The sequence below is a fragment of the Cygnus olor genome, chromosome 31 (assembly GCF_009769625.2).
Source record: "Cygnus olor isolate bCygOlo1 chromosome 31, bCygOlo1.pri.v2, whole genome shotgun sequence".
Taxonomy (NCBI): domain Eukaryota; kingdom Metazoa; phylum Chordata; class Aves; order Anseriformes; family Anatidae; genus Cygnus; species Cygnus olor.
In genome coordinates this window covers 115,434-139,196 of record NC_054088.1, presented here as the reverse complement: position 1 = coordinate 139,196, position 23,763 = coordinate 115,434, and the positions used below count along the sequence as shown (strand labels likewise).

The following is a 23,763-nucleotide window of genomic DNA, read 5'->3' as shown; positions in this document are numbered from 1 at the left end:
AACAATGTGGAAGCCAGAAGAGAGCAGCAGTGAAAAGGCCACGTCCTGCTGCTGGCCATGGCCATGGCTCCAGGGAAGCAGCAGACCCGACCCGAAGGCAGCAGAGAGGCAGAGCCCAGCGGGCAGTGAGGAGCAGCCCCGAGGGCCTCCGGGGCTGCTCCTCCATGTGGCAGCTGGGCTCTTCACCCTGAGCCCTCCTGCGTGCTGGGGCTGCTCCCCCAGCTCCAGAGGAGATGGGAAGAGATGACAGCTGAGACCAGTGAATTTCTGATGACTTCCTTATTGGGTTTATCTACACAGGAAGCCAGGTTCTATTGGTAAATCATTAACAAGTAGGAGGCTAAGGGTAATATTTTATAAATCAGAAAAAATAGAGAAAATAATAGTACAGGTAGATAATAATAAAAAAGTATGTAAAAGCTTTCTGAGAAAACTGAGATTTCTGATTATAGGCATATTATTATAGGTGAATATGCTGAAGAATTGTGTATTCTACCAGTGTCCTTACAGCATCCCTTAATTCCTGGTTCCTTATGCTGTAGATGAGGGGGTTCACTGCTGGAGGCACCACCGAGTACAGAACTGCCACCACCAGGTCCAGGGATGGGGAAGAGATGGAGGAGGGCTTCAGGTAGGCAAACATGGCAGTGCTGATAAACAGAGAGACCACGGCCAGGTGAGGGAGGCATGTGGAAAAGGCTTTCTGCTGTCCCTGCTCAGAGGGGACCCTCAGCACTACCCTGAAGATCTGAATATAGGAAATAACAATGAAAATAGAACAACCAAATAATACAGAAACACTAAATACAACTACTCCAACTTCCCTGAGATATGCATCTGAGCAGGAGAGCTTGAGGATCTGGGGGATTTCACAGAAGAACTGGTCCACAGCATTGCCTTGGCAGAGGGGCAGGGAAAATGTATTGGCTGTGTGCAGGACAGCATTGAGAAAGCCACTGCCCCAGGCAGCTGCTGCCATCTTGGCACAAGCTCTGCTGCCCAGGACGCTCCCGTAGTGCAGGGGCTTGCAGATGGCAACGTAGCGGTCGTAGGCCATGATGGTGAGAAGGGAATACTCCGCTCCAACCAAGAAGAGTGAAAAGAGAATTTGTGTAGCACATCCTTCGTAGGAGATTGCCCTGGTGTCCCACAGAGAATTGGCTATGGCTTTGGGCAGAGTGGTGGAGATGGATCCCAGGTCAAGGAGGGCGAGGTTGAGGAGGAAGAAGTACATGGGGGTGTGGAGGCGATGGTCGCAGGCTATGGCGGTGAGGATGAGGCCGTTGCCCAGGAGGGCAGCCAGGTAGATGCCCAGGAAGAGCCCGAAGTGCAGGAGCTGCAGCTTGCGCGTGTCTGCAAATGCCAGGAGGAGGAACTCACTCACAGAGCTGCTGTTGGCCATTTGCTGTTTCTGGGCATGGGGTCCTGCCCAAGGAACAGAAAAACACTGATAGTTTACAACAGAGTTATCTTGGAAAAAATATTTGCATTTTTCATTTAAGCCTCCATTTCTCATTTCAGAGGAAAACTCATTCCATTTTTCATTTTTCATTTTTCCATTTTTCATTTTTCCATTTTTCATTTAATCCCTCCCTCCAATTTAATCCATCCCAATTCATTTAATCCCTCCCAAGTGGCTTCTCCACTTCCATTCAGACTTTTGGCAGGTCCCTTTCATGGCTTCTGACTGATGCTGCTTGAGGGTTCCACTGAGAGCACGGGCTCTCTGTGGGCAATGCGGGAGTCAGTCCTGCCCTAAAGCAAGTGGTAAAGATTATATGGTGATTTCTATTTTGTTTCTTTTGTTCCAGCTGCCCCACCACACCTGAAGGTTGTTTAGAAGGCATAAATCCTAAGCATTTCTATTGTACTTAAGTAAAACGTTGTTTATCATCAAAGGGACGCTGTCCTTAGTGCAGTGTCCTTTGGAGAGCACATCGAGTCTGTCTGTCAGTCCTAGTGTCAACAGCCCTGTGCTGGTGTCTCTTTGGAGAGAAGAATACAGCCTCAAAGCACACATACCCAGATCCCTCACCCTGTCCCTGTACTCCCCTTCCCCCAAGCACACCGAGGGCTCACTCCATGGGCTTGTGAAACCCCCATCCCCAGCCAGCCTGGAAACAAGAACAGCAGCAGCACGGCCAGCTGGAGAAGCCAGGAGGAATGCCAGCGTACTGCTGCCAGGGGAGGCAAGGCCAGGGAGGGACAGACAGGCACTCAGCAGACCCTCCTCTGCTGCAGCTCTGGCTGCAGAGAACACAGCTCATGCTCATTGCAAATGCTTTGTGCTTTGCTTTGGCCTGCAGACACCTCCCAAAGACAGGAGGCTTGTAGCTCCTAAAGATCAGCTTGGATCAAACCTGAGAGGACCACAATATGATGTTGGTGCAGTCTGTGAGATGAGGTTTGGGAAGGTACTTTACAAATTTCATCACTGACATATTGATTTCTCAGTGCAATGCTTCAGGAGTCTCAGTTTCCTGTACAATCCTGACAACCCATTACCATGAAACCTGCCTCCCATCCACTGCAGGAATCTGAAAGCACAGACTGCAGAAAAATCCTTACCCTTCAGATAAATCAAGCCTCGATCTTCCTCTTGAAATGCCCCCTCATAAATGCCATTCTTTAAAGCACTGCAGAAACAGAGAGAACAATCTGGACAGATGCTGTATCAGGCATCTAATGTGCCAGATGTAGAGGACCCTTTTGGCAACTGCACCTGCATTGCCCTGCTGCCAGACACTCACAGTGTCAAGAGTCTGCAGATCTGTCCTGCCACACACTGCCCTCTCTTGTTGCACTCCTCACTGCCTCCAAGCCCTCTCTCCTTCTCTCCTCTCCCCATGCCACCTGCGGTCAGAGCCCCCAGCCCTGCTGCGCTGTGCAGAGGAGCTGCTCCTGGGCAGAGCTGTCTCTCTGCACCAGGGCCTTCTTGCCAGGAGCTCTCTGTGTCCCAGGAGCCTGGCCCAGCTCAGCAGCACAGCACCCGACCATGGCATCATAGAATCATAGAATATCCTCAGTTGGAAGGGACCCATAAGGATCATCGAGTCCAACTCCTGATTGCTAGCTCTGTGCCATTAGGCTCCCTCGAGGTGTCCCCAAGGCCTCAGGGCTGACAGCTCCTTAAGTCTCTCCTGGGGTGTGGTGTTTGAAGCAGACTGAATTCATCACTGACTGATCCTCTCTGTAGATGTCAGAGACTGATTTTTTAAAATGTGATTTGTGCTGTTGGACTGTGGTTGTCAAACATGTTGTGCTTTAACCTGTTAGGCACCTCAGCACCACACAGATGTTAGCTCACACCCACCTCCCAAAAGACAATGGGTTGAAATAACGGTAGTTTAAAAGGACAGAAAATGAAGAGATAGTAATAACAGTAACAATACTAATAATAAATAATAAATTTTATTTTTATTATCATTATATGTATAAAGCAAGTGATGCACAATGCAATTGCTCATCACACACTGACTGATGGTCTACCTTTCCCCAAGCAGGGGTCCCCCTGAATCTGGACAACCTGCATTAGGATCTCCTGTGCAGGTCCCTTGAGCTTACTTTGGTTTAGGGCAATACAAGCTTTCAGAAGGATCTGGAACATTTGCTTCCCTTTCTCAAATACTTCTTCTGCTGTGCTACCCCATGTAGTGATGTCATCAAGGTATTGCAGGTGTTCAGGAGCTTCCCCCTATTCTAGAGCAGTCTGGATCAGCCCATGGCAAATGGTAGGGCTGTGCATCCAGCCCTGGGGCAGTCAATTCCAGGTGGACAGGACGACCCTCCATGTGAAAGCAAAGTGTGGCCTTCACACTGCTGCCAAAGGGATGGAGAAAAATGCATTAGCAATATTAATTGTGGCATAGCACTTGGCTGCCTTTGACTCCAGTTCATATTGAATGAAGTTCTAGCATGCCCGGCACAGCAGCACTCAGCGGTGTTGTGACTTCATTCAGGCCACAGAAGTCCACCGTTATTTTCCACTCACCATCAGAATTTTGCACTATCCATATGAGACTATTAAAAGTTGAGCAAGTGTTGCTCATCATTCCTTGGCTCTCCAGTCAATGAAGCAGCTCATGCATGGGAATCAGGGAGTCTCTGTTAATGCAATATTGCCTCAGGTGCCCTGTTGAGGTAGTGATTGTCAACTGCTGTTCATTGGCCATCAGCAGCTCCACAGCAGAAGGGTCCTGTGAAAGAGTGGACCAGGTAGACAACTGTTCCCTGTCCTCCGTCTCCAAGGCAGCTATGCCAAAAGCCCACCAGTAAACTTTTACATCTTTGAAGTACCCTCTCCTGAAGCAGTCTATGTCAAGGTTGCACAGACCCTCCAGGTCAGTCCCAATGGGTTGCTTTTGCCACTCCTTCCCAGTGAGACTCACTTCAGACTCCAATACAGTTAACTCCTGGGTTTGATGTGCCAGGCCAATAATCCTCAAAGTCCAAGACACGCAATTTTCCCCTTCCTCCCCCTGGATGGAGGCTGGGCCCCTCTAGTCCTGCTCATAGTATTCATTACTCTGTTTGGAGGACTGCCCACTAGAAACTGGAGCAGCAATTTTCTCAGAACTCCTTTTTGCTAATGTTTTTCCTTGCGCTTCATGTATCCATGCCTCTAGGGTCGAGGTAGATTTTTGCATCCCATTTGCTCATGGCCTTTCCATGGTCACACAGTTCAAACCACAGGGTGGCACATAGTATGCCCCCACTATATCAACTTTCTTGAGCAGAGGGATGCTTACACCTGATAGTTGAGGTATTGGTTCGTGCAGGTGGGGAGGAAGATGTATTCTCTTGTAGTTCTTGCATCTCATGAGAAAGTTTCTCTCTGAATGAGATGCAGGCCCATAGGGAAGAAGAGACACTTTCTTTGTAATGCCATTGTTGGCTAGCCAATTCATCCCCTGTGGGTTCCTCTTAGTCTTTCTAGGTCATTACTGCCAATGAGTAGGCATATGATGATGGTGTGCTCTGTACAAACTTCTGCCATATGGGTCATGTGTATTTGACTTCATCTGGATCTTTGGATAGCTGTTTGTTGTCTAAGTTTCTACTAATCGCCTTCGGCATGGCTAATTCCCTCAGGTACCGGACAGCCCTCTGCATGTTGGTCCACTTTCCTGGTTGACATACAAGATCTTTCTTGAAGGGATACCTTTCCTTCAAGCATGACAGGATTAAGTTCCTTGTGTCCTTTTCCAACGGCTTTGTTAATCACCCCTTCCCTAGATGGGGATTTGGGCTGCTTGGCTTCCCTGTCTTCCAATTCCAGGCTATTGGCACTGTTCTCCCAGCAATGGAGGAGCCAGCTGACAACATACTCACCAAGATGATGGCTGAATTAATTTCCCATATCTCATAGCTTACACTGGGAAAGGGATCACTTGGTTTCTGATGTTTATATGATCTCTTTTTCCTTGTCCTCCTGCTTCCATGATGGCCCAGCTTTGGAGAAACCTGCCTCATCTTGTTCCTCCTTTCATGTCCGGGTAGAAGTTTCTTTCCTTTCTAAAGAAAAACTGACTTTCAGACCCATTGTTTTCTCTTGCATGTAGAGGCAACCGATACTGGCAGAGGTTGGTTCTCTGGCCCAGCCATGGGGCCCATCATAGGGGCTGGAGTGGCTGCAGGGCCCAACACAGGAGTTGCTCTGGCTGCAGGGCCTTTCAGAGGAGTTGGAGTGGCTGTAGGGCCTATTGCAGGTTTTTGAGTGGCTATAGGGTCTATCACTGTGGTCGGTTTAAATTTAGGCCTGTCTCAGGAGCTGGAGCAGCTGCAGGACCTGTTGCAGGGTTTGGAGTGGCTGCTGGGCCCTTCACAGGGGTTGGACTCGCGGATGGACTTGTCACAGGGGCTGGTGTGTGCCTGCAGGAAAAGTCACAGGGGTTGGGGAGGTGTTGACTGTGGCTTGTTAAGCACAGGTCAAGGCCCTGCACATTGCAGTGATTTGTGTCTCTTTGGAATTCCAGGGTGATAACCACTTTTTCAAGCATTTCACTTTTTTTTTTTTTTTTTTTTTAGTATTCTGTGCTTTCTCAGAGGTGAAGTTCCAAAGCGCTGGAGGTGTCCACTGCTCTAGGTGCCTGCCCATATCCTCCCACACTCCCTGCCACTCCTAACTCTCCTGACTCCAGACAGATCTCTGGATAGCATTCTTAAGTGATTGTTTGACATTAAACAAAACCTGAAACACATTCAGGAAACATCACAATAGGAACATGCTGGTTTGACCATCCCAAGGATATTCAAAAATGTGAAGTACTATTGTAACTAGCCTGGAGGAGAATGGGGAGGTGAAGGAGAAAGGGAGAGTGAACCAGTGGGTAAAAGTGTCTTCCCCTTGTCTCCCCCATGGCTTGGTTTCCTTTAGGATAAAAGGTCACGAGTGTAATTCGTAATAGTTTCTGAGAGATGGTTCCCAAGGTATGGAGGTAATGGCAATGCTGAGTACAAGTACCAGATTAGTTTCATGACCAAGAATTTTATCATATCATAAGCCAGTGTTACACAATACTTCAAAAGAATAATTTTAAACCAGCCATCAGAAAAGATAAACAGCATGGCAGGGGAGACATACAGTAAGTAATGTTCTATACGACACAATTCTGAAATCAAGCACAACAGACCTGAGATTAATAAATAAATCAACTTTGTGATCAGCAACTATTAAAATCAAATAATGCTTATAACAGCTTCCTTTTAACATGCTGTGGTCAGATCTGTCATTGACTCAAACTTTGTGCTCCGTGTTGGGCACCAAAAAGAGTGTGGTTTAACCCGGCAGGCAGATCAGCACCACACAGCCATTCACTCACACACACATCCTGCTACATCCCCAGTGGATGCAGGAGAGAATGAGGAGGGGATAAAAAATAAAATAAAATAAAAAAAATCATGGGTCGAGATAAAGACAGTTTAATAGGACAGAAAGGGAAGGCAAATAATACGAACAATGATGATGATGATCATCATGATGATTGCCTGTCCCGAAGCAGTGGTACCCTCTACCCTGGCCAGCCACCCATATTGATTGTTCAGCATGATGTCATGCGGTATGGAACATCCCTTTGGCCACTTGGGGTCAGCTGTCCTGGTTCTGTCCCCCACAGCTTCTCAGGCACCCCCAGCCCACCACTGCCGGGCAACAACTAAACCATCAGTGTGTAATCAGCATTCTTCTCGTGCTAAATCCAAAACACAGCATCATACCAGCTACTAGGAGGAAAATTAACTCAATCCTAGCCAACATCAGGACAACCATAGACTAAGGGCATGATATCTCTGTGTGTATATCAAAAGAGAAAAGGTGGTGGTGATTAATTGGAAAGTACTGGAGCTGAGCATGATGCAGATGGTATGGAATATAGGGTGGATATTGTCCTCATTTTGGCTGGGATAGACTTAATTTTCTTCCTACTAGCTGGTATGGTGCAGTGTTTTGTATATAGGACGCAGTTCCAGACAAAACAACAGCATGCATGAGAAGGAAGAACAGAAAAAGTGGAATTGGGCAGCCTTCCATCCCCTACTCTTCTCTGAGTCTGTGCTGCAATTCCATTCAACTACTTACTCCTGTATTGGCCAAACTGTCTTGCAATTCCTGTTGTTGTTGTCTTGTGAGAGACAGCATAATCAGGGTGAATCATCTGCCTGCAGACATTAACACCTGACACAATGTAGCATCAGTCCAGGGAAACCCTGAGAAACTGTAGGATTTTGCCTACAGAAACCTGTTGACATTTGCAAGGAGAAGAGTCCTGGTCCTGCACTGGAGGAAGAGGAACCCCACACATGAGGGCAGACTGGGACCCTACTTAGATAGCAATGCCCAGGAGGAGGAGTGCCTGGGCACCACGAGGGATGCCATACGAGTAGTGGTGCTGCTCACCAGGAACCAGGCCAGCTTCCTACAGAGATGCCTTACGAGGGGAATGGCCACCAAGAAAATCTGAGTTATCAGACTCAACTCAGATCCAGTGTGGTACCACACGGTCAAGGGTTTACAGCCAGCAAGAAAAAAGTTGCAGGTCTGGGAGTCCCTAGGACAGTCTGGTATAGAGAGGAGCAAGGACTTTGGCAAGGCTGAAAGTCCCAACAAGAGCGTGATCTTTGTGTCCATGGCTCTGGCTGTTGTCTCTTCCACTGACACCCATGAGGAGACAGCTTATCTTTAAAGCACCAGGGCCTCATTGCCTCCTTACCCCTCCCTACCCATGAACCAGACAGGGGTCGTACCATTCTCCTGCACTTGGCAATGCACATCCCCATCTCCTACTGCTCCAGGAAGAGCCCTGAGCAAGGTGTGAACGGAAAGGATCTCCCTTCCTAGGGGCTGGCGGTCAAGGCCTGGCCCTTGTGCTTGGTGAAAACACATCCAATTTTCCTACACTTCAGTGTCACCTTCACATTGCCTTTGTCTACTTGTCCTCACTGCCTCCAATGTTCTGCTCTAACAAGCTCCAAGGGAGGCTGTGTCAGTGCTGGCCCTCAGGGGGACACTGCACGAAACTTGCATCACACTTGGACTTCTTGAGAGATTTCTTCAATTGTCTCTCAGTGCCTGAGGTTCATGGGCTCATCACCAAAGCCACCAGAGGGGTGATTCCAATGCCTTGCGCTGGGCCTCTGGTGCTGAGCTGGGCCGGGCTCCTGGGACAGAGAGAGCTCCTGGCAAGAGGGCCCTGGTGCAGAGAGACAGCTCTGCCCAGGAGCAGCTCCTCTGCACAGCGCAGCAGGGCTGGGGGCTCTGACCACAGCAGACACAGGCAGAAAGGGATTCCAGGCAGCCTGGAGGGTGCGGGCAGAGGAGAGCTCAGTGCAGGAGAATCTTCATAGCTCTGCACATGGTAAGTCTCTGGCTTCAGGACAGTGCAGGGAAGGTTCCTGGAAAGGGTCTCCTGAATCCAGGATGTCTCTGCCTGGCCAGGAGCTGCCAGGATGTCTCTCATGGCTTGTGCAGTGTGGAGGAGAAGGTTCTGCAGGGCACCTGCAGGGATGCCCATGGCTGTGGTGCAGAGCAGGGTCCCTGCTGTACCCCAGGGGCTGTGTGGCGGGGCAGGGCCTCTGCCGCCTGCCAGGCTCAGCACTCAGCCTGCCTGGGGAGCCCAGGGGCTTGGACAGAGGAAGGGCAGGGCAGGGGCTGCCTGCAAAAAGAAGGCACATTCTGTAGTCTCTGCCTACATTTTCCTGCTCTGATTCTGGGGCAGGCTCTGTGTTAATGGGGTGGTTGGATTTCCACAGGTGATTGAGCTTCCTGTTGCACTGAACTGAGACAAACAGGTTAGTGATGAACCTGAGAATATTCCTTCCCTTCTCTCTGCTTACAGACTGCACCAGGGGTTTTCTGAGCTGTTCGTTAGGACCTGCAGGAAGGGAGATGTCCCCAGAGCTGTCCCCATCCCTGGGAGGTGTCTGCAGGGTAGAGCTGGGCACACAGCAGGGGGAATGAAGTCTGTGAGCATGGACGGGAGGAGGGGTGGGGATAGAAAAAGAGCTGCTGGCAGGGACAGCTGCAGGCAGCAGGGACTTGGGCAGGCAGTGAGAGGGAGCTGCTCCCACCCTGCGATTCCCTGCAGTGCAGGTGCCTTCCTTGCAGCATCTCCTGGTCTCCTCTCCTCCCTCGCACAGCTTCTGTAATGGCAAGGAGAATATTGGAGGCTCCCTGTGCTCTGCTGCCACGTTCACATTGTCCAGGGCAGGAGCTGCCTCCTGTGCAGCCAGAGCTCCGGCGGAGGATAATTGAGGGTCTTGACAATGTCCAAGTTCCCTTGATCTGCCCTTGCGAATCAGCATTCTTGCCATGTACTTGTCATTGAATTCTGCACAGCTGTGCTAAAAGGGAGGCTTTTCCATTTGCACTTGGAGCTGGTGCCCTCTTCTCCCAGCACAGCCCAGGTGATTTTTCAGCACAACCTCTGAGTGCAGCCATCTCCCAGCTGAGTGCTGCAAGCAGCCAGCAGCTGGGCACCAGGGGATAGACAGAGCAGCCCTCCTGGATGTGACCTCTGGCTGAGGTTTGCCCCCACAACAACAACAACATTTACCACTGCTCTGGAGCACAAGTTGCCCATCAGGGGGCTGATGGGCAGAGGTGGCTGCTGTGTACAGGACACTGAGCCAGCACAAAGCATGGCTTGAGCTAGGGAGAGAGACAAAGATCTCCCTGAAAAGAAAGGCAATGTGAAGGTTTCAATGAGGAAAGAAATGAGTATTGCTCACAGGAATTTCCCCTAACAGTCAATTTATTTTTTTCTTCTTTGGCAGTCTTCTTGATGAAGGGCAGCAAATGCCCAACATCAGCTCTGTGAGCGAGTTTCTCCTGCTGGCATTCGCAGACACGCGCGACCTGCAGCTCCTGCACTTCGGGCTCTTCCTGGGCATCTACCTGGCTGCCCTCCTGGGCAACGGCCTCATCCTCACCGCCGTAGCCTGCCACCACCGCCTCCACACCCCCATGTACTTCTTCCTCCTCAACCTCGCCCTCCTTGACCTGGGCTGCATCTCCACCACTCTCCCCAAAGCCATGGCCAATTCCCTGTGGGACACCAGGGCAATCTCCTATGAAGGCTGTGCTTCACAGGTCTTCTTTTTTGTTTTCTTGATTGGAGCGGAGTATTGTCTTCTCACCGTAATGGCCTACGACCACTACGTTGCCATCTGCAAGCCCCTGCACTACGGGAGCCTCCTGGGCAGCAGAGCTTGTGCCAAGATGGCAGCAGCTGCCTGGGGCAGTGGCTTTCTCTATGCTGTCCTGCACACAGCCAATACATTTTCCCTGCCCCTCTGCCAAGGCAATGCTGTGGACCAGTTCTTCTGTGAAATCCCCCAGATCCTCAAGCTCTCCTGCTCAAATGCCTACCTCAGGGAAGCTGGGGTTCTTATAGTTAGTCTCTGTTTAGCATTTGCATGTTTTGTTTTCATTTCATTTTCTTATGTGCGGATCTTCAGGGCAGTGCTGAGGATGCCATCTGAGCAGGGCCAGCACAAAGCCTTTTCCACGTGCCTCCCTCACCTGGCCGTGGTCTCTCTGACTCTCAGTACTGCCATGGTTGCCTACCTGAAGCCCCCCTCCAACTTTTCCTCATCCTTGGACCTGGTGGTGTCATTTCTGTACTCGGTGGTGCCTCCAGCAGTGAACCCCCTCATCTACAGCATGAGGAACCAGGAGCTCAAGGATGCCTTGTGGAAACTCTTTGGATGCATGCTTCTTCAGTATCAATAATGTGCCTATAATACTAACGGGACAAACAGGTTATCTAAAAAAATATATCTTAATACAATAGCTTGATATTGTTTTATTTTTATCATTATTATTTCCTTGAACTTGTGACATTGATTTAATTCTATTTGTGGTATCCTGTCTATTAATTGTTTTATTTATTATTTACTTTCACCCAATCATCTTATATTCTTACAGAACAAAGATTCCTGTGTGGATAAAACAATAAAGAAGCCGTGAGAACTTCACTGGTCTCAGCTGCCATCTCCTCCCATCTTCTCTAGAGCTGGGGGAGCAGTGCCAGCATACAGGAGGTGCTCAGGGCCAAGAGCCCAGCTGCCACATGGAGGAGCAGTCCCGGTGGCCAGATAGCAGCACAGAGCCCACTCTTTGCCCAGAGTGAGTCACATGGTGCAAGCACCCTTGGCTGACAAGGTGGACAGCCTGAATAACATGGTCTGCTCTGAACGGCCACCTTTGCTCTAACAGCAATACGTCTGAGTTACAGGACCTTCTTCAAGTGGTCTCAGAAACAGCCCCACTCCTTTTTTGTTCCCTCCAAGGTGAATTGCATATGACCCCAGGTTCTGGTTTCGGCTAGGATAGACTTAAGCACTCCTCCAAGCGCTCCTGCTCCGACACCTATTTCAGGGAAGCTAGGGTTCTTCTGGTTAGTGTCTATTTAGGTGCTGGATGTTTCGTTTTCATTGTGGTTTCCTATGTGCAGATCTTCAGGGTCCTGTTGAGGATGCCTTCTGAGCAGGGCCGGCACAAAGCCTTTTCCACGTGCCTCCCTCACCTGGCCATTGTCTCCCTGTGTTTTAGTACCATCATGTTTGCCTACCTGAAGCCCCCCTCCATCTCCTCCCTACCCCTGAACCTGGTGTCATTTCTGTACTTGGTGGTGCCTCCAGCAGTGAATCCCTTCATCTACAGCATGACTAAGAAGGAGATCAAGAATGCAGTGAGGAAACTATTTCAATGCATACTTCTTCATCATTAATAATGGACCCACAATCCTTACAGGACTCAGAGTTGTTGTTTTTTTTTTTCAAAAAAAGTGAGGACAACCATTTGCTATTATTGTTCTTTATATTATTTTCTGAAACATTTTTAAAAATTATTTTTATTTTTGTGGTGTTTTTACCTTGCTAGGTATGTGAACTCCACCAGAAATGCTCTCTCACTCCCTCTCCTCAGAAGAGGAGGGGAAGAAGACAAGACAAGACAAGACAAGACAAGAAAAAAGACAAGAAAAAAGACAGGAAAGGAAAGGAAAGGAAAGGAAAGGAAAGAGGAAAGGAAAGGAAAGGAAAGGAAAGGAAAGGAAAGGAAAGGAAAGGAAAAAGGAAAGGAAAGGAAAAAGGAAAGGAAAGGAAAGGAAAGGAAAGGAAAGGAAAGGAAAGGAAAGGAAAGGAAAGGAAAGGAAAGGAAAATTCATGGGTTGAGGTAAGGATAATTTAATTAAAGGAAAAATAATTGTTAAGGTACAGTTATTTTTAAGGAAAAATTAATAATTTAACTACAGGGGAAAACAAATAAACAAACTAACTAACTAACAAAAAACAACGCAAAACCAAACCAAACAACACCAAGGAAAGGCTGTGTGGAAGCACAGAGAAAAAGGAAAGAAATTACTCTCTACTTCCCACCAACAAATGATGCTTGAATACATCCCTGAAGCAAGGCTTCAATACGTGTAGCCATTGTTCGGGAGGACAGACATTTTCATAACGAGCCCACCCCTCCTGACTCCGTCCCTTTTTCCACCTTTTATTGCTGAGTGTGACATCATATGGTATGGAATATCCCTTTGGTTGGTTTAGGTCAGCTGCCCTGGTGATGTCTTCTCCCCACCTCTTACCCACCCCCAGCCTGCTGGTTCTTAGGGGTTGGAGGGAGTCCTGATGCGTTACCAGTACTGCTCAGCAGTAGACACAACACTGGTGTGATACTGGTGCTGTTCTACCTACAAGTGCACAGCACAGCACCGTGTGGGTTGCTGTAGGGAAAGTTAACTCCATCTCAGCCAGACCCAGTACAACCTCCACCCCTTATTCCATAACATTAGTGTTACTCTTAGGTGCCACATACTTTAGTATTTAAGTATTCTCATAACCATTGTTCCTTGTCCTTTAACAGATTGATAGGTAGGTACATCTTTTCATTCTGTAGGTCTTTCTCAAAAAATGTTCATAAGAACTGGTGATGATTTAGTCTTCATCTTCCAAAGTGGTCACTCAGGGCAGGCAGAGTTGGATATCTGGATGCCAGCACCAGCTTAGCTTGAGTCGTTGCTGCACTTGCCCAGTTCCTTGCAAAGCTGACCTGTCGTTGATCCTGCAGTGTCTTCCTACAACATGTAACTTAGATTACAGATTAGTTTTCTCCCAAGGTTAAATCTCCTTGAGGCACGCACCTGATATCTCCATCCTTTTGCATCACTCACCAGGTATACCCCGGTCCTTGGGCAAAGACAATCCCACAATTGGGTTTGCTTTTCCTGAGGCAGGAACAACCCACACCACCTTCCCCATCCTACATGCACTACAGGGACTTTAGCTCCTTTCACTGTGTGTAGGGTTTTATTTCAGCAGAACCAGAATGGTTTTCGGACCCTCTGTTGTTAACTAGCCAAGTGGCTTCTGATAGATTTATGTCCCATTGTTTCCACGTCTCAGCACCCAATGTTTGTAACATAGTCTTTAACAGTCCATTGTACCTCTCAACCTTCCCAGAGGCTTGTGGGTAATAAGGGGTGTGATACACCCACTCAGTGCCATGACTCTTGGCCCAGGAGGTGACAAGATTGTTTCGGAAATGACCCCCATTGTCATTTCTCAATTCTCTCTGGTGTACCATGACACCATAACACTTGCCTTTCCAGACCCAAGATGGTGTTTCGGGCCGTGGCATGGTTTACGGGGTATGTTTCCAGCCACCCAGTAGTTGCTTCTACCATAGTGAGTAAGTACCATTTGCTTTGGCGGGTTTGTGGGAGTGGTCCGATGTAGTCAATTTGCCAGGCCTCACCATATTGAAACCCTATCCACCTCCCCCTGTTCCAGAGAGATTTTGCCCTCATGGCTCTCTTGATTGCAGCATATGTTTCACAATCATGGGTAACCTATGTGATGGCCTCAATGGCCAGGTCCACCCTTCAATCATGAGCCCATCTGTATGTGGCATCCCTCCCCAGATGTCCTGATGTTTCATGGGCCCATGGAGCTACAAACAGCTCACCCTTACATCCCCAGTCCAGATCCACCTGAGCCACATCAATTTTTGAAGCTCGATCCACTTCTTCATTGTTCTGATGTTCTTCAGTTGCGTGGCTCTTGGGCATGGGGGCATCTACATGACGTACTTTTACATCCAGGTTTTCTACCCGAGCAGCAATATCTTGCCACAGGGTAGCAGCCCAGATAGGTTTACCTCTGCACTGCCAGTTGCTCTGTTTCCATTGCTGCAGCCACCCCCACAGGGCATTTGCCACCATCCATGAGTCTGTGTAGATATACAGAACTGGCCGTTTTTCTCTTTTGGCAGTCTCTAGGGCTAGTTGTATGGCTTTCACTTCTGCATACTGACTCGACTCGCCTTCCCCTTCCATGGCCTCCACAACTTGTCGTGTGGGACTCCACACAGCAGCTTTCCATTTCCGATGGCTCCCTACCACACGGCAGGATCCATCAGTGAACAACACATACTGCTTTCTGTCTTCTGGCAACTCATTATATTGTGGTGCCTCTTCAGCACGACTTACCTCTTCTGTTGGTACTCCGAAATCCCTGCCCTCTGGCCAGTCCATGATCTCTTCCAGGATTTCTGGGTGGTTAGGTTTCCCCATTTGAGCCCACTGTGTGGTTAACACTACCCACTTACTCCACATAGCGTCAGACGCATAGTGCGTAGTGGGAATTTTCCCTTTGAACATCCAATGTAACACAGGTAGCCGTGGTGCCAAGAGGAGCTGTGCTTCTGTACCCGCAACTTCTGAAGCAGCTTGAACCCCCTCATATGCTGTTAGTATCTCCTTTTCAGTTGGGGTGTAATTGGCTTCTGATCCTCGATAACCCCAGCTCCAGAACCCCAGAGGTCACCCTTGAGTTTCTTCAGGGGTTTTCTGCCAGAAGCTCCAGGTGAGGTCATGCTCCCCAGCTGCAGTGTAAAGTATGTTTTGCACAGCTGGTCTGGTACGGAAAGGCCCAAGGGCTACTGAATGGGGTATTACTTGTTTGATTTGTTCAAAGGCCCGTTGTTGCTCGGGGCCCCACTCGAAATAGTTTCTCTTTCGAGTCACTCGATATACAGGACTCACAAGCTGACTGTAGCCTGGAACATGTATTCTCCAGAATCCCACAAGGCCTAGGAAATCTTGCGTTTCTATTTTGGTAGTTGGCGGAGACATAGCCATTATTTTGTTGATACCATCCATCAGAATATGGCAACGTCCATCCTGCCATTTTACCCCCAAGGACTGGATTTCCTGTGCAGGTCCCTTGACCTTATTCTGTTTAATGGCAAAACCATCTGTAAGGAGAATTTGGATTATTTTCTTCCCTTTCACAAAAACTCCTTCTGCTGTGTTGCCCCACGCGAGAATGTTATCTATGTAGTGCAGGAGTTCAGGAGCTCTCCCTTGTTCCAGTGCAGACTGGATCGGTCCATTGCAAATGGTAGGGCTGTATTTCCACCCCTGGGGCAGTCGATTCCAGAAGTCGATTCCAGACTCCTGGAGTTGATTCCAGCTCTACACGCTGGAGCAAATGTCCCCTGCGGCCTGTGGTGAGGACCATGGTGAAGCAGTCTGTCCCCCTGCAGCCCATGGAGTACCATGGTGGAGCAGGGTTCCATGCTGCACCCCAGGGAGGAGACCATGGAGGAGCAGGTGGACCTGCACCGATGGAGGCTGCAGCCTGTGGAGGACCCCTGCTGGAGCAGATTCCGGGCTGGACCTGTAGCCTGTGGAAAGGAAACCACACAGGAGCAGGTGACCTGGCAGGAGCTGCTGCCTGTGGGGGACCCAGGTTGGAGCAGTTTGCTCCTGAGGGATGAACCCCATGCTATGGAGGCATATCTGGAGCAGTTCTTGAAGAGCTGCTGCCTGTGGGAAGCCCACGCTGGATCAGTTCACCAAGGACTGCATCCCGTGGGAGGGACCCCACAGCTCAGGGGACAAGAGTGACCGAGAAGGAGCAGCGGAGACGAAGTGCTATAGACTGACCACAACCCCATTCCCCCGTTCCCCTGTGCTGCTCGGGGGGAGGAGGTGGAAGAGGGTGGATGGGGGTAAGGCGTTTTTGGTTTCTTTTGTTTGTTTCTCACTACTCTAGCTTGTTAGTAATAGGCAATAAATCTTACTGTCTCCCTCCTCAGAATCTGTTTTGCTCATTACGATAATTGTTGAGCGATCTCCCCATCCTTATCTTAACCCTTGAGCCCTTTGTGTTGTATTTTCTCCCCCTTCAGGAAGGGGAGTGGTAGAGTGGCCACAGTGGAACTCTGTCGCCCACCCGCGTAAAACCACCACACCAGTGCACTTCTTTGAATCTTTGTCTCTGCTGGGCCCCACCTACCACACCCAAATGCGTCCCTTGGCTGTCAGCTCCCTCTCCCCTGCCCCACAGGATGAGAGAGCCAGGGTGGGAAATTACATATAGGTGTTACGGTGCTTGTGTAAAGCACATTTGTGACGCCATAGAAAGAATTGCTTCACCAGTGATCAACATCCTTCTTCATTTTAGGCCACAACTCAACATCCTTCACTCAGCTTAGAGTGCTTGTTTTATCTCACAGATGAACAAGATTAGATCTCCTTGATCAGTCTGAGGCACAATGCAATGCTTTTTGCCTTCTGCCACTGCAGCACAATACCTATGACTTTCCCTTACTCTGTGCATTGACCAGACAGGTCATTTCACATTTTTCACTTTCATACCCATAGTTGGAAGGGGACAGTTTCCCAAAGTGGGGCAAGCTGATGGGTTCTGTCTCAGCCATTTGAAATGCCCTGTTCTTAAGTCTTTCAGCTAGAATTTGCCACAGATGACTCAAGCAGTTTAATGGATGTTCAGGAGTCTACTAGGAATAAGGGAGAGTATCTTGGGTTCCCAGTGGCCATTTCAACTTTAGGTCAGTCCCAAGAACCCACTGAAGAAGGGGTTTGTCTTTGAACGGGTTTCAATGTGCTGGGCTGGGCTGAAGTTTCATGGACAAAGACCACTGCTGACAGTGAATGTGCCCTGGGAACTGCACCTGGCTCCATCTGAATCCCCCAAAGGGCTCAGATCTCCTGAAGATTCATTCTGACAGCTGCCAGTCCAGGGAATTACTTTAGATGCACTGGGGCCTCTGGAGGTGGCACTGATCGCTTATGGTCTGGCAGCAAAGCTCTGCCCGAATACCCAGTAATTTCCACAGTACTTAAAGAAAAAAGCAAGTACTCATCATCTCAGATGACTCAATCCCTCTGTAAAATGTCAGACACTGTAGTTTTTATCATGAAGAAATGTGAATTTTCAGGATCTAAGGTCATTGTAGGAGAAGAAATACTGATGTTCACCTCTACATGCTTTGTCATTGCTTTGTCAATCACGGTGTGCTCCCTCATCTTCCAGGTACAAAACCTGTCTTCGCTAATCTGCCATGCTGAATGTCCCCTTTCCAGCTGCCTGTCTGGACCTACGCACTTCCCATGGTTCTCCTGGTTTGCCCTCCCCTTAGTCCTGGATCATTCAAACCACCCTTGCAAACCCAGTTGCTGCTTTGACCTTCCAGGAGTTGAAGCTTGTCTATCAGCATTGTCTATCAGCTTATCTATCAGCAGTCTGTCTAATTGTGTCCTTAGAAAGCTCATCATCATTTATCATTGAACTAATATCAACAAGGTTTAATGCTAATCTTAATACTTACAATTTCCTGTCCGTCAGTATAAAAGACTTCTTGTACAGTCATCTTTTTGGGAAGGTAAACCTCTCAGGAGGCATACAAGATGAGGTTCTTGCTTTGCTTTTTGGAAAATTGCAGCATGTTTTCCTGTTGTTTGTTTTGAAATAAGAAGAAACCCTTCTGCGTCTGTGTGCAGCCAGGTCTCTAAGGAAAGCAGATGAGAGCTGGTGACAAGAAGCTGTAACATCCAGAGGCAGACTTCTGTGCCGAAGTCTGGTGTAAGGAAAAGTGATGCAAGAGCCAATGAGAGAAATGGCAGGGCTGGGGTGGTGAGGAACAAGGTTGTCCATGAAGTGTCAGACCTCAAGAGTCTGCTTTTCCTCCCTATGCAGGTCTCCAGAGGAGACACACTGGATCAATATCGATTAGAGAATAATGCTCCAAATCGAAATTCAACTAAATGCATCCTTTAAGATGAGAAAAGATTTTTATTAGGTGCTTTTTGAAATCTTCCCCCATAACTACTCCATGAAAGCTCTCCAATTAGCTGTACAAGTCTAGAAGACTTGAACAAAACTATGGGAGAGATAGGGCTCCTTAGGAGTTTCTGCATTTTAATGAGTTCTGTGGTGTATTTTGGTGCTCAGTCTATGAAGCTCAGATACTGAAAGGAGAATGATGCAATTGCTTGAGAAAGTAAAGTCAGAAGGAAAAGTTGAAGTGACTTGGAGTATTAGTGGGCCCCACTGAGGGCTGTTACTAACAAATCCTCCCAAGGAACTTATTAGGGCAGCTAATTGGAGGCCATGATTACAGACAGGCAAAGACACTGTGCTGAGAAAAGTCTTGGTTGGTTTTAGTGAAGCAGAAGGGCCAAGGCCTGACCTCTGGCAACACAGCACTACTATTTGAGGGACATTTCTTCCTTCTCATGGCCAGTGCCAACCTTCCAAGGTGCACTTTGTGGCCGTTTTTCTCTCCTGCTCTTTCCTAATACCAAAGAAAGCTCCATCAGGGTGGAAACCACTCCTAAAGTAGGCATCCCAACCCATCAGCCTTCTTGCGTCCTGTCAGCCAACCACCATCTTCCAAGCCATGGGCCTGCTGCTGGCCTTGCAGGTTCTTGGCTGGACACAACCAAGCCTTGTGCTTCCTGGTGTCCAGTCATATACTTAAGCAGAAAGGACATGACAACCCATATTCAGACCTTCTTTCTGTCTGGATCCTCCTGGGTATGTAGGCAGAGGGGATCCCACAGTCAGCATGCCAACCAGGTGCCTTCTGCTGGCCTAGCAGGGCCACTGGCAGACGTCAACCAAAAAGTACAGATCCCAGGTAGAAGTCAAAGGTGACCTGTCATCTACTCCAGACAGAAGTGACCTCATAGTCCCTTTCTGTGACGTGTTCCTGCTGCTGCCGTATGAAATGCAGAGACAGAAGTGACATCACAGTCACTTTCACAGTCACATTCCTCTCGCTGGTGCGGAAGACCCAGGTAGAGCTGACCTCTCTAGTCCCTTAGGGACTAGGACTCACTTTTCCAGGTTAGAAATTTAGCAAATGTGTTGTTCTGCTTAGGGTGTCAGGTCTGTGGCTAGGTTAGGGGCAAGCTTTGTGGAATAGTTTTTTGTTTTACGTCTGCCTAGAAGTCTAGGTTTAATAGAGGATTTTAATGCTAGTGTTAAGGGCAGGGATTAGGGTGAGCAAAAGAGTAAAGGCAAGGGCAAAGATCTATGGGCTGTGTTTTGCTTCAAGGAATACTTTGAGTTCAAGCAGTAGAGTAGTGGATTCCTGTCAGGGTGTTGGAGTAGCATTTAGGTTTAGGGATTAAGATTACTGTTTAAAATATGGCAACGGCCTTACATCAATGTTCTAATTCAGTGTTGAATCAGCATCAATATTACCTGAAACCTCTTACCTCTACGAAATCATTAATTTCTGTTGTCCAGGCTCCTCTTCCCTCCCTCAGCTCTCACATGACTCCTTTCCATGCTTCTCCTTACTTTCCCATATCAATCATCTTTTTGAGATCAGCTTTCTGATGACATTCATGATATCAGAGTATCTGTCTCACCTCTGTTGGCTAGTGCATTCCTGAGACAGAAGTGGAACCTAAGCCAGAATGGAAAAGGACACAAATGTCAGTAGGAGCACCCTGCAGCATGTGTCCAGCAGCTCTACACCACCACAAATTTGCGCTTCCTGCCTACGAGTTTTGTTTCTAGAATGGGTCCAATGGATACAGGGCAACTTTTCTCAGGCCCTCATGCATGCTTCAGTTTCTCTCAGGCATGAAGGATCAAAGAATCACAGAATCACAGAAAGAACGGGGTTTGAAAGGACCTCGGAAGATCGTCTAGTCCAACCTCCCTGCCAAGCAGGATCACCTAGAGCACATTGTGTAGGATGGCATCCAGGCGGGTTTTACACATCTTCAAAGCAGGAGACTCCACAACCTCTCTGGGCAATCTGTTCCAGTGCTCTGTACCTTCCACACTAAAGAAGTGCCCCCTCACATTGAGCCGGAACCTCCTGTGCTTCAGTTTGTGCCTGTTGCCTCTCGCCCTGTCACTGGGCACAACTGAAAAGAGAACGGCTCCATCATCTTGACACCCTCCCCTCAGATATTTATATACATTAATGAGGCCTCCCCTCAGTCTTCTCTATTCCAGGCTAAACAGGCCCAGCTCTTTCTGCCCGTCCTCATACGACAGGTGCTCCAGTCCTCTAATCATCTTAGCCCTCCTCTGGACTTGCTCCAGTAGTTCTATGTCCCTCTTGTAGTGGGGAGCCCAGAACCGGACACAATATTCAAGGTGTGGCCTCACCAGAACTGAGGAGATGGGGTGGATCACCTCCCTTGACCTGCTGGCAACACTCTTCCGAATGCAGCCCAGGATACCTTTGGCCTTCTTGGCCACAAAGGCACATTGCTGCCTCACGGCCAGCCTACTGTCCACCAAGACTCCCAGGTCTCTCTCTGCAGAGCTGCTCTCCGGCAGGTCAGCCCCCACCCTGTAGTGGTGCTTGGGGTTATTCTTCCCTAGGTGCAGGACCCTGCACTTGCCCTTGTTGAACTTCATGAGGTTCCTGTCGGCCCAACACTCCAGCCTGCCGAGGTCCCTCTGAATGGCAGCACAGCCCTCTGGGACATCAGCCACTCCTCCTAGCTTTGTGTCGTCGGCAAGTCAGGATGACTTTAGGCAAAAGCTGAAACCTCTGACATGACAACCCCTGTCCAAGACCTCTCCCTCTATGGGGCTTACCAGGTACGTAGGAATAGCGGATCTCAAAACCCACGCACGAAGCAGGTACCTTCTGCTGGCCTGTCACGGACACTGGCAGATGTGAGACTAATGGCAGAGATCCCAGCCAGGAGCCAAGGGATGACCTGTCGGCTACTTCAGAAAGAGCTCAACTCACAATCCTCTTTACAGACGTTCACATGGGACTGGATTAGGAAATTCTGAGGCACTGCTGACCTCATAATACCACACCTACAAAACACCCACTATTTGGCCCAGGACCTGCCCGGGCAGAAGTGAGCAGGTTGTGATCCTTCAAGCCCACGGCAATGCTGCTGAACTCCCAGCCTCCCTGACTTACAGGAGCCAGTTACTTGCCAGTCCTGTGAGGTGCTATCAGCCATCCGCCCCATCGTGTGCTGTGGAGCCCAAGCGCCTAGGAATTGGGAACGTTCATCATCTCCAAGGGCACTGGCAGCTAACAGGGAACCTCTGAACCAGCCACAAACCACTAAAAGTGCATGCTAGGACTCTGCTCTCATCACACAGAGCCCATGTGGAAAGAAGCAAAGCACAGAGCCGCTTTGGAGTCTCTTCCTTGGGCTTGTTCTTGACAGCAAATTTGCAGGAAGGCCTCAGCCTTCAGGCAGCGCCCGGAGGAGAGCCCCTCTTAGGAGGGAAGTGCTGCGGTGGAGGCCAGCTGTGCCACTGCTGTCCCCGCCTGCAGTCCCAGCACAACCCCACAGCAGCGCTGGCACCAAGCTACAGGAGCAGCTGGTCCTGACCCCACCAGCAGGGCTCAGCAGGAGAGGGCGGCAGTGGCAAGAGAGCGGCTCTGCATGCACCGGGTGCTGGTGCTCCCTGGCCGTGCTGCTGGGATGGGACTGCAGAGCCAGACCAGGTCTCGCAAGAAGGATGTCAGGCAGAGAAGGCAGTGCTGGCTTCTTTATTTCTTTTAACTTCACGGAGAGCCTGGCTCCACTGTCATGTTAAGGGGCGTAGCCGATTGATCCTTACAGGTCGGGCTGGATTCAGGGCAGTAGCCTGGCTGTTACGGGTCCGATCAGATTCACCAATAACGTATAACCGCCCCTAGCACTGAACCCTGCCCCCCAGCACCCCCCTTTTTCCCTCTTTACCCCCCCCAGGCCCCCCCAGCACCCCCATTTGCCCCCCACTTGCCCCCCCCCATTACTCCCACACACCCCCCCTGCCCCCCCCGACCCCCCCATTCCCCCTCATTACCCCCCCAGACCCCACTGTGACCCCCCCCCCCCCCAGCCCCCCCATTATCCCCAACCCCCCATGTTCCCCCTTTTACCCCCCCAGGCCTCCCCAACCCCCCACTTGCCCCCCCCCATTATTCCCAAACACCCTCTGTGCCCCCCCCAGACCCCCTCAACCCCCCCATATCCCTCATCCCCCCTCTGACGCCCCCTCATTCCCCCTCATTACCCCCCCAGACCCCCTGAAACCCCCCAGACCCCCCCATTACCCCCATAGCCCCCCATTCCCCCCCCCAGACCCATTGTGACCCCCCCCATTTTCCCCCTTTACACCCCCATTACCCCCCAGCCCCCCCCATTACCCCCCATTACCCCCCAGCCCCCCCATTTTCCCCCTTTTCCCCCCCCATTATCCCCCAGCCCCCCCATTTTCCCCCTTTTGCCCCCCAGCACCCCCACTTGCCCCCCCATTACTCCCACACACCCCCTGTGCCCCCCCCAGACCCCCCCCATTACCCCCCATGTCCCTCATCCCCCCCAGACCTCTGTGACCCCCCCAGACCCCCCATTCCCCCTGCACTTCTCCCAGCCCCCCCCCCCTCAGGCCCCCCCCCAATTCCCGCTCATTACCCCCCCCCAGACCCCCTGTGCCCCCACCCAGACCCCCCCCATTCCCCCTCATTACCCCCCCAGGCCCCCTGTGGCCCCCTTGGCCCCCCCTTTACCCCCCAGCCCCCCCATTTTGCCCCCCATTACCCCCCCAAACCCCCCATTTTCCCCCTTTACCCCCCCATTACCCCCCAGCACCCCCACTTGCCCCCCCCCATTACTCCCACACACCCCCTGTGCCCCCCCGACCCCCCCATTACCCCCCCCATGTCCCTCATCCCCCCCCAGACCCCCCCCGTTACCCCCCCAGACCCGCTGTGACCCCCCCACTACCCCCATTTCCCCCCCAGTCCCCAATAACCCCCCCGATCCCATGTGACCCCCCCCATTTTCCCCCTTTACCCCCCCATTACCCCCCCACACGCCCTGTGACCCCCCCCGACCCCCCCCATTCCCCCTCATTACCCCCCCCAGACCCCCAGTGACCCCCCCCAGCCCCCCCATTACCCCCCAGCCCCCCCATTTTTACCCCCATTACCCCCCCAAACCCCCCATTTTCACCCCTTTA

General features: G+C 50.2%; 2 protein-coding genes across 2 annotated transcripts; one reads left to right on the top strand and one right to left on the bottom strand.

Annotated features, from left to right (window-relative positions):
* Positions 1–460: 460 nt before the first annotated feature.
* Positions 461–1,402, bottom strand: LOC121062520 (olfactory receptor 14J1-like). Its single transcript, XM_040542569.1, has one exon. The coding sequence runs from the start codon at positions 1,400–1,402 to the stop codon at positions 461–463; it is 942 nt and encodes a 313-aa protein (XP_040398503.1).
* Positions 1,403–10,281: 8,879 nt separating this feature from the next.
* On the top strand, positions 10,282–14,394 carry LOC121062519 (olfactory receptor 14A16-like). Its single transcript, XM_040542568.1, has 5 exons — positions 10,282–11,217; positions 12,050–12,188; positions 13,367–13,374; positions 14,112–14,187; positions 14,293–14,394. The coding sequence occupies exons 1-5, from the start codon at positions 10,292–10,294 to the stop codon at positions 14,392–14,394; spliced, it is 1,251 nt and encodes a 416-aa protein (XP_040398502.1). The 5' UTR covers positions 10,282–10,291.
* The last annotated feature ends 9,369 nt before the right edge of the window (positions 14,395–23,763 follow it).